Consider the following 14,117-nt stretch of genomic DNA (forward strand, 5'->3'; position numbering starts at 1 on the left):
GTGCAGAAAGATGCTGAGCATTTGCTCAATACTTTGTTGGACATAAAAAAACTATTTCTACTTTACTTTTTTTTTTTTTACAACTCCCTCATTCAATTTCTCCTCACAGTTGTTTGGGTCAAAGGCGTAACTTTCCTGTCCCCCCTATCTCAGCCCGTTCCAGAGGAACAGCAGAGCGGAGAGGACTTTGGCTATGTTGTGGCTTTCCGCCCACTTGGCAGCAGCACCTGGATCCAGACGGTGCTGGCATCACCCGATGCATCGAGATATATCTACAGGAACGACAGCATCGCACCCCTGTCCCAGTTTGAAATTAAAGTGGGAGTGTACAACAGCATGGGAGAGGGGCCGTTAAGCCCCGTCGTCACAGTGTTTTCTGCAGAGGAAGGTGTGTTCCCCTCCCATATGCGCTGCGAACAGAAATAAAGTTGTTAGTGTTCAAGAAATGCACTCTTAATTGCTAACATGCATAATTCATGATCCCTCCTATTTAGAGCCCTCTGAGGCGCCATCGAGAGTTTGGGCCCGTGCTGTGTCAGCCTCTGAGATTGAAGTGTACTGGGAACCAATTCCCAGCGGGTCCGGCAGCGTGAAGATCATTGCGTATGAGGTATGAAAAAGATAAGTTGAAATAATAGTGCCACAAGGAATATTCAAACAAGGAGTAGACATTAATTCCAAAATGACTGGCAGTACAATAAGCCGGCATTCATTTTAATAGAACCGCCGGTGGCGACAACGTGGAAATATTCTGACATTGAAATACTGCATGTGTTGAAGTGGGAGATTTTTCACTGGCTAATCTAGGGGATGAAGAGGTCTGTTGGCAGCTGTTCCAGTCTCCACAAAGAAAGTGTGAACATCATACATCACTACCCTGTACAACAAACACTCTCCTGGGATTTTTGGCTGTGGAAAACCTAGATAAAAATAACAGTCTTTCCTAAATCCCAGGTATTTTATATGGTAGGGTATGCCCAGGTGGCTTGATCTCTACGGAGAAGCTTTGAGGTCATTGCCAGTGTTTGGTACACACATTGTTATAAGACAGGAGTTTGAAGCACCATAACGGCTTGTTTGGGAGCCAAACAGAGCAGAGTGTTTTGCATGAATATTCATGCTGAAACAGGGGAACTCATTTTACAAGTTTGCTTCAATATAAGATATACACCTCCTTCACAACATAAATGTACTTTTACAACCTTTAATGTTGCCAAATATTTGGTTTACCATTATTTGTATTATTCTATCTAGAAAAATATAGAGATAAGTTATCTCACTGTTCGATTTATATCAATAAAGACCCCAAATTGTCGGATGTTAATTTTCTTTTCTTTCATTTTTTATTAAAAAGCAGATGAGGAAGACCGTAAAATGCTGACCAATCAGAGCAGACTGGGTATTTTGGGTAGGGGTGCTTAAAGAGACAGGCACTTAAAACGCAGCATTTCAATGCCCAAGAGTGTACTTTACAAGGCTGCAACAATTAGTTATGTTTAGCTATGGTTTCCAATTAAAGTAATATAGCATCTGCAAAATAAACAGTCATTATTAAATATTCTAGTCTGCTTTTAGAAAGGGTTACATTGTATTTAGATGAAAACAGCTACAGGGCTTTTCTTACTTGCATTTCTATCCGTGGGCTAGCCCTAAACACAACTTACTGAGATTTGATTAGACAACATAGTTGCTTTTGTGGTAACACCATACTATTGACCTTAACTTAACCCTAACCAAATGCTTTTTGGGTGTGACCCTGATAAAACAGATGACACTGATCTGGACTGTAATTTGCAAGGCTCCCAAGAGAGTGTTTTTCCAGAAGACATGTCTCATCAAGGGCATCATTTATTTTATATTTGGCTAGAGTGACAATTTGGCTCACTCTGTTGTAATTAGACCGAAGAGATAATTAAGTGGTGGTGTGGAGTGTGTAAGTTAATGATCACTAACTCAAACTGGCTCTTTGTGAATGTTATATGTTATAATAGCATAATGGACAGTTATGTAGAATTCAAGGACTGATTCGGCCTATTTATTCCCAACTACTGCAGTCATTTTACACATCCGTGCCATACGTACATTATTTTCCGTATGGGTAGGTTCCCCACCTATAAAGTTGTTCCTGACTAAGACTTCTTCATCCTCCAGTACACTAGTTCCCTTGGCGCTGTCAGGGGAATGGTCACCATTTGCACTGGCACTTCTGCCAGCAATAACTGATGGCCACTTAGGGGGCAGTGGAAACAAGCTGTAAACATAAAAGTGACAGGTTGTCACATTTTAAGCTGCTAATGTCAAACAGCTGTTTACACATCCACATGCTGTTATGTACACAGCCATCAGATACAGGGAACATGGGCTAATAGAATGAGCACATTTACGCAGAAGCGGCTCTAATGTTATCTACACAGTGTTATAAGAGGTCAGGGGCCAAACCATGACCTGTTGTTCATGTAGGTTATTCCATGAAAGGTAAGGTGAAGGATTTACGTCGGCCAGGGTATCACTCAAGAATAAAAAACAAATGTGTTCAGGCACCGTATTGTAGCGCCAACACTCCAATCCCACTCAGGTTAACACTGTTAGCTGTTTCAGCACTGTTGCCATTGTTAGCGTCGAGCCGCCGACTCAGCCATTGCCATGGTGAGAGCCGGTTAGATGTAATCCCTCAATCATAGATATGCTCAGAATTAAGAATAGAGGACTAAGGATCTAACTTTACTGGGCCTAATATACGGCTTGAGTGGACTAGTTCCAACAGCTCGTTACAGTAAAAATGCAGGACTGTCCCTTGCAAATCATCACAAATAACATGGTTGCTTATTGTGGAGCACTTGAGAAAAGTATACCTGCTTTTTCCCCTAGTCCCAGAAAATTGCTCAAATATAAACTTTTGTATCTGCAGTCTTCTGGATGAACTCCAGAAATAACCTCCCTTTGTAGTTGCTCCTGAAAGTCCCAGCAGAGGATGCCCACAGCATCATTAGAGCAGCCAAGAAGGGAGGGACATGGAGAAACTGGAGAGCAGAGCCCATTCATAATGTCTTGTCCATACACTCTGCTAGAACACAGTGCTCGGCCAGAATGTGTTTCATCAGAGGCCCTTAGTGTTCCGAATCAAGAAGTGGTCCCTATTTAGATCTGGTTGCCAATGATTTGTTTCTGGGGAATTGTCCAGCGCTAACACCAGTGATTCCTTTGGTGTTTAACAGAGGACGCATGCCTTCTGAATGTCTCTAATGTGTGGTTGCATTTGATCAAACACATGTTTTGGCCTTGTTAGCTTTGTTGTTTGAGGGATATACGTGATGTTCTTTTTGTTCATCATAGATTGAACTATCACCATAACACCTGTATGTATTGCTTCAAAATGGATTATAAACTGAAAAACAAAACAGATTATCAGGTTGATAAGTAGAAACAATGCTGCAGTCTCTCTGCAGCCAGCTTTGGAGCAGAGAACCTTGAGAGCACTCGTATGCCTCTGCCAATCTGTCTAGGCAGAGTTGATCAACCATATAGGGCTCTCCATGAGTGGTGGCCCACAAATGCCATTTAGACATTGGTAGCAGAGCCTTTCATTTTAGTGAAGTGTCTTTGTAATTTTCTGTCTCTGGGGCTTTGATGGTTTTAGATGTTTTTAATGAGATTTCGCCACATTCGACACACTGCATTACTGCCCTTATATGAATCCAAATGTATTGTATTGAGGGTCATATTTCCTTACCACACGCTTTGGGGCTTTTACTGGTTCAGGGTTGTCTCCCACATACATTTTCTGCCCCAAAAAAACGATTGATTTTGTGGCACTTCATCCGAGGGAACGTTAGCTAGCTAGTAAGAATAGCTGCTCTAATATTTCAAGGATTCAAGGATCATTTATTGTAATTTTGCATCACAAAGTTTCACAATCAAATGAGGTTGTAGTGTTGTTCATTTATTCTACAAAAGAAAACAAGACAAAAACAAGTAATGCCTCCTTGTAGTGTGTTTTTTGAATTTACATCAGGAGTAATGTATAGAGCAGCACCAAAAAAAAACTGAGGAATTGCTTGGGATGATAATAAGGCCAACATCTTAACATTAAAAATTCAACATCTGGGAAACATTGTCACTCAGCAGGCTCTGCTTGGAAAACAATGATAGGCACGCTACTGAGGAAAGCTAAAATGCAGGTATTCCAGCTGTTGTGGACAGAAAAGTGGAGTTTGTGTTACAGAAGTACTGTTTTGTGTGTACTTTTTGTCATGAAATGATGTTGAGCATGGCATTGCTCATTGCATTATGAAACGTGGAAAGCCTTTCATGGACGGTGACTATATTAAAAAGGCATTACTCTATAGCTCTGAGTTTTAGTTTGATGGCTTGACAAAAAAAAACGAGACAATAGGAATAAAATATATTTCCCATGTCTGCCAAAACCGCATTGAAGAAATGGCAGAAAACGTGAGAGCGCAGCAGACCACTGGTTCGAAAGAAGCCGCTGTATTTAGCATTGCAGTTGAGCTTGGATGTAAATGACTTACCAAGTTTGGCAGTCATGGCGAGATACTGTGATTTATATGCGCTATATGAACGAAAATAGCAGGAGCCATTAGACCTAAATACAGCAGAGAAACAGAGAAAGTGTAATACTTCAGCAAACACTATCTTCTCAACACTTTGAACCTTTGAGACTGTCTGCTTCACCTTAAAAACTATACGCATCTATAAAAGTCTCTGGGCAAGGCAGGATTAACCTGTAAGCAGGCCTCGAGGGAAAAAGTGCCCTGCCCTCCTGCCCTATCCAAGTCTAGCTGATCTGTTGCACCCAGCAGACAATATGGGGCAGCTTAATTATTTGCCCAGACACCAACCAGCCCTAAAATACTGAGTGCAAAAATTTAACAAGAAAGCTTGTAAAACCAGATTTTGACACAAGCTCCCTCTGCAGGACAGGCCAAACATACTTAGATATTGCACTACAGTATATTGTGAAAATTATTGAACTAAATTGCAATTACTACAAATCAGTCGACAATGCCTGGGATGTTTGGGGGCCCTCTGTGGGTATAGGGTTCTCACCTGGGAACCAGATGAATCTAAGAGCTCATGATTGATTTTTCTCTGGCAGATGTGTCTGGCCCCCCTTCTCTTTTGACAGATTTCCAGCAATTTGAGATCTAATGGGCCAATCACAACCCTTTATCTAATATGGGGCGTGTTTGAGACCACGAAAAAGATAAAGATTGCAGCAGCTGACGTTGAAGCCGTCGCATCAGTGTTTTTTTTCAGATATTTTTTAGTAGAAGGAGTAAAAACCCTTTTCACAATGTCAGGCTAATAGGGTCCCTTGGGGTTTGTTTTCTTTGTCTGGTTGGACATGAAGAAGCAGCGCTGTTGTATTCTTTGTATTGCAAGCAAGCTAGTAAGGGCACATATTATACCTAGTGTGTAATAGGAAAATATAGAAAAAAAGAAAAACAGAAACTTTGCAGATGTTGACTGTCATAAACTACTGGGACAATAAAAGACAGGTTTTCAAATAGAATTATTCACTTTTACACGAGAAAAGGCTTGGGGGAGTAGGACCACTTATGAGTTTAGCAAATGCATCTTAGGTAACCTTACCCAAATCCAGTGAATTCAATTAGGCAGACTTTGGCGCTAAGGACTCAGACACATAACCTGTAATGCCACAACATTTTGTAGATACTTAATAAATGAGATGCTAATGGGGTGATGGAAGTAGCACTAAGTTTCTACAGTGATTGACTCGTTTGGCTAAAGGCATGTTAATGTCTTAATGCTATTTTAAGAGCAGATAAACACACTGCTTAATCCATTCTTACACTTTGGCTTTTGTATTTTTTCAGGTTTTAAAAGGCTTTTAAATGCAGAGTGTTATTTTTATCACAGCTCCATGCACACTCCTTCTGCCGTCCCTAGTTACAGTTGCTAAGCTACCATAGGACAATCACTGTTTGGGGAAGGGGTTTAGCAAATGGTCAATTTGCTTGACATTATAGGAAGCAGTAGGGGAGACAACAGAACAGCTGCTGTTTTCTACAATAAACAACTCTGGAAGAATTTGGTAGCCTCAGCTGTCATGGGAATAATTCAGTGAACTCTGTAGGTTTATTGGCAGGACAATCCAGTGCTTACTTTAGACCTAATTCTTTCTGTTAATGTTTCTTTTATCTTCATTTCAGTTGGGTTTTTTTATATGCAAATCATCAGAAAGACGGTAGTCACAAAAAATGAAGGCTATGCACATACAATTTTGATACTGTACTTTTTGATACTAAAAGCTAGTCCCCCATTAAAGTCCAACACAAAAAAATGAAACTGGCTGTAAAGAAATAATATCATATATATATATATCAACTATGGTGATATGATGCACTTTTCTGCCACGATCTCCATTAGACTTTAAGATGCAGCAAGACAGTCTAAGTCTCCTCAGATCCCCCTCTTTCATCCCTATGTGAGTGTGTGTTTAAAAGTGTACCAGATGTAAAACTTCTTCCGCTCAGGTGTTTAAGGGTTTTTTTCCAAGTGCTGGTAAAAGTGCTATAATTAAACTGCTGGTGTTAAAAATAAAAACCCTCCTAGAAGCATCTGTTATCAGCAACTCCAGGCCCTGTCACTAATCTGCCTTTTTCACTAGCAAGATCCCTGAAACCCTGTGTGCAGCCAATTGAATAAGCAGCTCCTCTCAAAACCATCTGTTTGACATGTTCCTGTCTGGCTTTCCCTGTCTCGTGTTAAGGGTCATAAATGATCTCCCTATGAATACAGATGCTGACGAGCTCCTTATCCTTGCACTTCTCACTCCCAGTGCTGCGTTTGGTATTGCTGATTGTCAGATACGGTATCACTTTGTAGGTTAAAAAATGTGGGTTGGAATGCCTCAGGACCTACTGTAGCTGAGCTGATAGTGTGGAACTCTTTTATTTCCTTAGAATTAGTGTTTCAGCAAAGACTTAAACCTAGTTGACCCTTTAGTTTTATTCAATTTCTCTTGTATAACCCTTTTGCTTCTTATCACATATCTTGAGCCAGTTTGTGACAACGTGCACAATATGCACTTTAGAATAATACTCTTCTTTATAATCACATCTTGAGGCTCTCAGTGGGGAATTGGCAAAATAAATACGCTTTGACTTGACCTGTACTGGTCTATGGATCGGTAACGGAAAATGAAAGAAGCCAAAGAATATAGCCGGATGTCTGTGGTAACCCTCGTATCTTTGGTCCAGGTTCTCTTTTGGGAGGAAGGAACTGAGCAGAGTGAGGCAGAGACAGTGAGGGTCATCGACACCACGGCTCTGCTTTCTGGCTTGAAGGGCAGCACAGTCTATCTGATCTCAGTCAGAGCCCAGAACAGCGCTGGACTTGGACCCCGCAGCCCCGCTTTTAACAACACGACCAAGAAACCACGTGAGTCCACACAAAAGTGTGCTTTTTTTGCTTTAGCCTTTTACTTACTCACCATTCCTCCCACAGTAGGTTCAAGTCCATTTAAATTCAATACTGACATGTTGGAAGAGATATTGGTCGTTGGAGACATTTCTCATGTCACTACTGGCTATGAGGCCAGGGACGCAGATACAACCGAGGCCATGTCCTCCGTAATATTTCAGGGACTTTAATGACGTAAAAAAAATATACAGTACCAGTCAAAAGTTTTTGAGCATTTCATTCAACTACTTTGAAGAATCTAAAATATAAAACATATTCTGGTTTGTTGAGCATTTGTTTGTTTACCACATATTAATCTTCATAAAACTGTCTAAAAATCTACAATGTATAAAAATAAAAATAAAAATAAAGAAAAACCATTGAATGAGAAGGTGTGTCCAAACTTTTGACTGGTACTGTATATATATATATATATATATATATATATATATATATATATATTCTACATTGACACACACATTATGGATATTGGTATTGAGAGTGCAAGATTAATTATATTTTTTATTATGATATATTGTATTTGTAATGTACTTTTCCACATTTTATAGTAATGTCCTTGTAATGCTTGCTTTTATTCTTGATTTCGTTGTTTCGTATTATGTTTATGTTAAACACATTCTCACACCAATGTGCCAAATATCGCAGCTTGGTCAGTGGCACTGAACTACAAACCATTAATTTACCTACCCCTCGTTTTGCATCATGTATCAGTGATAGTGTGTCGATATACGCTTGTTACATGAAATGTCTCTTTCTAAAATAAACTTCAGTCTTAACAAGTTAGGTTCAGGCAACAAAACTAGTTAGATTTAGTATAAGAGCATGGTTGACATTAGCTTGATTGACTAACGACACAAATGATTCAGGAGACAAATGACAAATGTGACACAAGGTCAACTTTACTTTTAGTTTTGCACATGACAAAAACAGCGGTCTGCTGGATGAAAGTCCTGTGTTTGTTGGACCAATCCACCGCCCCTCCCACCCTGTGTGGCCTACCTCTCACTTTTACATTTGCTCTGCATGTAATGCCATGGGTGGGTGGGTCACGTTCTTTGTATGTGAAAATATATTGACAATAAATGAGATTCAGTTTCAGATTTTATATTTTAGACTAAAAATCTTAAATCCTTCTTACATCTGATCTGGTTTGGGATATTAATCAACTATATACATTAAAGCAAAATAATGTTTAATATATAAAATATATTTTAAATTGTTTTCTGAATGTCTGAATGGGAATCTGAGTGATACATTCTATTATTTTTAGTATTATTATTATTAGTAGTAGTATAGTACTAGTACTAGTAGTAGGAGTAGGAGGAGGAGGAGAAGTAGTAGTCTTTTCATTGTTATTCATTTGTTTATTCATTCATTGAAATCATTCATGTATGACAACAACAACAAAAGGCCACAGCAGCCATCCTACCAAAATCAGAACCACTCCCAACCAATGAAGCTGTTCACTGAAATATGAGGCAGTAAAGACTTGTTTTGCTGCTTCAGGGTGAACTTCACTTTCATCCTTTTTAGCTGTGTCTTCACACACATAAATAGAGAGCAAGCATTTTCTATTTGTCTTGACCTCTGTTTTTCTCCAGTGTGATGGAGGACGTTGAAAAGTGAATAGTTTGAAATTCATTCTGCTTCAAGTCCAAGAGGGTCATTTACAAAACAGAGCATAGGATCCATACTAAAGTTATACTTGCATACACAAGCCGAAAAATCAGACTAATTGTGCAGGCAATTGTAGATTACAGTCCACCTGGAAATGTGCACATCTGGCTCAGCCTTATACCCGACCCTGTACACCCCCACGTTCAACCACAAATGGTCAATGTTCTTGCTGGTCAATAGTTCCTTGTGATGGATCATGGCAACAACCGTCAGGCAGCATTACGCACGGGTGTCACCACAGTATATATTTAGAACAATCTGACTGATTGGCTACACCCTGAGTGGACTTATAATGAGGAAATGGAGTGTAATGATTGTGCTAGAGCTGTCACCGGTATTATTTCCACTCTATGCTACTTTACACAATCCATAAGTGCTGTTGGTGAAGGGCCGGCTGAGAGGACAGGAGGAAGCACAGCGGGATCTCCAATGTCATTTGATGTGATGTTGGATTTCTACAACCGCATGATAATCTCATCAGCTTGTTTGTTACCATACAGTCTGACCCTCTGCACTCTAGGGAATGTGATGGCGAGAAAGCGCTGATGAAATATGGAGCATACTTTGATTTGAGATTGGAGTTGGCTTATATCTTTTCTTTTAAAAGGTGCTTATAGAATAGTTATAGAACAATACAAGCGCAAGTATAAATACAATTGGTTGGTTTGATTGTTCGGTATTAAGTGAAACTTCATTTCTACAATCTGGTTTCAATTCATAACTTCACCATCTGTGTCACCAATTAGCCCCGTCTCCTAAGTTTCCGTACAGGTGAGGACATTATTTGTATTTGTCCCGTTTGTCCCTCTCCTGTTCAGTCTGTCGTTACTGATCGCAACTTGGCACAGGTAGCGTTGTACACCTCTTTCAGGCCTCCATTTATTCATAATGATTATAAATCATAGACTTTTTATAAGGAGTGGACGTAGTCGTCATGACGTCATCCATTGATCTGTAGAAAGCCGTTATGAAGCCCCGAGTTTGCCCTTTTGGATTTTGGACGTCGCCATCTTGGCTTTTTGCAACCAGTGAACGGAAGTGACCATACTTGGACTGCAAAGGAGTGACGTAGAGTGGTAGCTGGTTGCAGTAGCTACCTCTTAATCACAAGTTACCCCCGCCCTAAAGCATACCCTGCTTTATGGTCTATTTAAATGGACCATCATTTACTAATTGAACATCATTCTGTATTGAATAAGCCTTGAAACTAATAATCTCATGTTTACTATGTTTACTGAGGTATTAAATCAAGTGAAAAGTAGGGTCATTTTCTCATAGACTTCTATACAATCAGATTTCTTTTTACAACCAGAGGAGTCGCCCCCTGATGGCCATTAGAAAGAATGCAAGTTCAAGGCCCTTCAGCATACGCTTCACTTCAGAACCGGAGGTTGTCACTTGATATAAATGAGAGCCCAGATGTTATAACAATGTAAGTGTAGAGAACACTGTTGGTAATGACACAGTTTTATGCATTAATTTGTGAACCTCTTGTCCACATCATTACACTTCTTGCAGCTCCGAGTCAGCCCCCAGCGAATATCGAGTGGACCCTGACCAACTCTAAGATCTTTCTGAATTGGGAACACGTCAAGGCGATGGAAAATGAGTCCGAGGTGACAGGGTACAAGGTGAGTTTGTCAGAGTAATAGCAGAAACTCCAGAAGTGGAGAAACAAATAGAGCCTCAGCAGCTGTCATCCCGATAAATGGCTTTCTCATCGCAGTGGAAAGATAGACCGCAGCGCTCCAGTGCTACATTATGGATTGGCCCTGTCTGGCCCTTTCAAAATTAAAAGATCGGTTCCAGGTGATAAAAAAGGCGTCATGCCACAGAAGGAATTTGGCTTATTCCAACCAGTACAACAATGACTCATATTGGATCCGCTTTGCATACATGTGTGGATATAAAAAAACACTGTATTTGATAATGCATTCCACAGATATATAAATAAAATGTATTCTCCAGAGATATGCGGCCCTGCTCATTTAATGATAAGTTTTTCGTGAGGCTTTGCTGTAAGGGACCGTGCGGTGCCTGTAGACATTAATGGTTTCATTATTTTGCATTGCTGTGAATCAAGAGTAAACTAATTCTTACCATTTTTCATGTTTTAAAAACGAAATTCACAGTTTGGCTCTCTATGCTTTTAAAGTATAAAATATACCTGAGGTGGTGTTGTGAAAATATGTTCCTCCACTTTTCAGTGAGCTGGCACCTCACAAGGCATTTTGAATTCATTACCTCCTCCAGAGAGGGATTGTATAACCAAAATTCAGTCTCCTGCTTTAGGGAACTTGATTTGTTTTTCACAGGCTAATTTAATATGTTGAATGAAGTCATACTTTACCATTTGCTAAGAGGTCCTAAAGGTTTAATTCCTGACTGTTACGACTAGAGAATGAAATGCTCACCCCAGGATCCTCACTCTCCTCCAGGTTGTGTATCGTCAGAACTGGCACGGCAGGACCGCCGTACTGGAAACCAATAAGACCAGCGTGGAGCTGCAAATCCCCTCCGGAGAGGACTACCTCATTGAGATCAAAGCTCTGACGGAAGGGGGCGATGGCACCAGCAGTGGTCCCATCCGCATACCAAAGATGTCCAGTAAGTTTGAAGCCCTCTGCGGCATGCCGACGATTGGAGTTTGAATTAAGCAGAGAGGCGGTGGGACGGGTGCACTCTGTGTAACTAATCCCGTGTGACTGATACTGTTTATCAGCTTTACCGTAGCTTGAACAAGGCCTTCAGAATACACCCGTGAATTGCAATAAGACTGCACCATGCTCTAGTACAGTGGTTTTGTCTAACGGTTCACCCTCATGAAGATGAAATTCACAAGACACACTACTTTTTTACTCAAAATATTGAATCATGCTTCCTCATAAATAAGGAATATGCTGTATTAAAATGCAGATAGAGGCTATATTGTGCCTAAAATAGACAGTTCACAATAAGAATGATTTAAAATTACATTTCCTCAAAACAAACTTTGTATTATTTATTACAATAACAAGGCTTTATAAAGTGTTTGAATAATATTTTTTAATATGTAACAGGCTTTACCTAATAACAAAGTCATTTTGCTATGAACTTACTTATCAGATTTTTTTTTTTACAATAACTAGGATAGTGCAAGTGCTTCTTGACAAATGTCACAAAGAGAGAGAGAAAAAAAGATTGTCAGTATAAATTAGATCTACTTGCTTAATGTAAACCTTACCAGGTAACCAGCTTACAAGGTACAGTTTAGTCCGTTGCCATGGAATCGAAATGGCAAACGTTAATATCTTCGGAGCTAGGTTTCGCTTACCAGTTATTTTGTTCTAATGTTGGCCATATAGTGCCAACATATGACCATTTATAAAAAACTGTATATTTTTATTAGTAACTCCTGAGATGTTCGTCCTTTGAGCATAGCTGTATTGTATCTGAGTTTCTAGTGTTTTAATGTATTTCTATCCAAATGCACCACATCCAATTCTATCTACAAGAATAGATTTTTTGCAAAGCTTGTTTTCACCACCAATAATATAGATACTTTAACCCAATATTCACCAAAGTTGGTACGTAATGTATTTGGTTAAAAAAAGACATGGTGTCTTTGACATCGGTCACCATAACTTTTAAAAAAGTGAGATTGCAACCAAATTTAGATTACTCATCTATTTTTGTGCTGGCATTTTGCCTGTAGGTGGCAACACAGTAAGTTGACAGATTTAGGATGATAACTCTGTGGTCATGTCTTCCTTTTTCACAAGTCATCCTTGTAGGAAACCCACATACTCGCAGGATTTAGGTGTTCTCAATGATAACTTGCACATGAACACCTAACTTCCAGACTAAAACGTTAAAACACTTTGCATTCTTAAAATCACATCTTGAATTTGTTATGCAACCTTTGCGAACATATTTTCAAAACATCAATATGCTTCCCATGTTTAATATTTTTTTTCTTCTCTTTTCTTTCTAGGTCTTAACTCAAAATGCTGTCTGTGTCCAGCTCCAATGAGGATTTGCTGTTTTATGATGGGTTTTTTTTGTATTTTTTATGGTCATTTTTTGAGCTTCTAATGCCTTTATAATCAGCTTTGGACATGATCTTATTTATGATTCTCTTCTACGTGTCAGATCTATGAAATAGTAAGATAACTTGCCAGTTTCTAAACCCCTGGTTTGCAAACCAAAACTGGATGATGGGAGCGTTCTAACAAGTTTTCAAATGCCTACAAATATGTGGCTGGACTGTTACTCACAGGCAACAGCAGTTACAAAACCATTTTCATCTGCCTATTTTCAGGACCACTGCAATCCTCCAGGATGCACAAGTTTGATAAACACGGAAAGATGAATTTCTTATCTGTTATTTTGAAATGAACCTGAGCACAGGGCCGTGTGTGTCCTAGTTTTCTCATCTCACTTTCTGTTTCCACCTATTTTGCCTCAACTTCAAAGTCATTTCTTGGCTTGCTGTGACCTCAATGAATGTTACGGATCAAAAGGTACAAGTTTCACTTACATCACAAACTATACATATGCAATTTGTTATCTAAGGGTTCAGTTAATATGTATTCACTTTGTGCTCATTATTTGGATGTCATGTGTTTATCTTTTATAGTAAAAAAAAGTTCAATTGTAGACCTATGCCATTTTTGTTGGAGGTGGTGGAGTCAAAAATATGCCATATAATTAAAGGAATAATTTGACATTTAAGGAATTACATTTCTTTAGATTTTTTGTTGTTTTCCTTCACTTCTAGTCTTAATGATAAGCTAAGCTAAGCTAATTGACTAGCAGCTCCATAGGTAAAGGGATAGTATAGATTTTTTGAAACAGGTTGTATGAGGTACCTTTCCAAGTCAGTGTATAAGCCTCGGTAGGTTGTGATCAGAACTCCCCCAGTTTGGAGAAACGTACAGGTAGTGTGGACAGCGGCAGCAGCAAAATGTATTTTAGACACCTAAATAAATCAT

General features: G+C 39.3%; 1 protein-coding gene across 1 annotated transcript in view; it reads left to right on the top strand.

Annotated features, from left to right (window-relative positions):
• Window positions 1-13,897, top strand: part of LOC129105510 (contactin-4) — a 41,258-nt gene extending 27,361 nt beyond the window's left edge. The window contains 7 exon segments of the mRNA XM_054616576.1: window positions 154-388; window positions 495-610; window positions 7,245-7,425; window positions 10,663-10,775; window positions 11,583-11,751; window positions 13,118-13,176; window positions 13,178-13,897. Coding sequence (XP_054472551.1) covers window positions 154-388; window positions 495-610; window positions 7,245-7,425; window positions 10,663-10,775; window positions 11,583-11,751; window positions 13,118-13,176; window positions 13,178-13,210 — 906 coding nt within the window. The 3' untranslated portion in view covers window positions 13,211-13,897.
• The last annotated feature ends 220 nt before the right edge of the window (window positions 13,898-14,117 follow it).

This window comes from Anoplopoma fimbria, chromosome 17, assembly GCF_027596085.1.
Source record: "Anoplopoma fimbria isolate UVic2021 breed Golden Eagle Sablefish chromosome 17, Afim_UVic_2022, whole genome shotgun sequence".
Lineage (NCBI taxonomy): Eukaryota > Metazoa > Chordata > Actinopteri > Perciformes > Anoplopomatidae > Anoplopoma > Anoplopoma fimbria.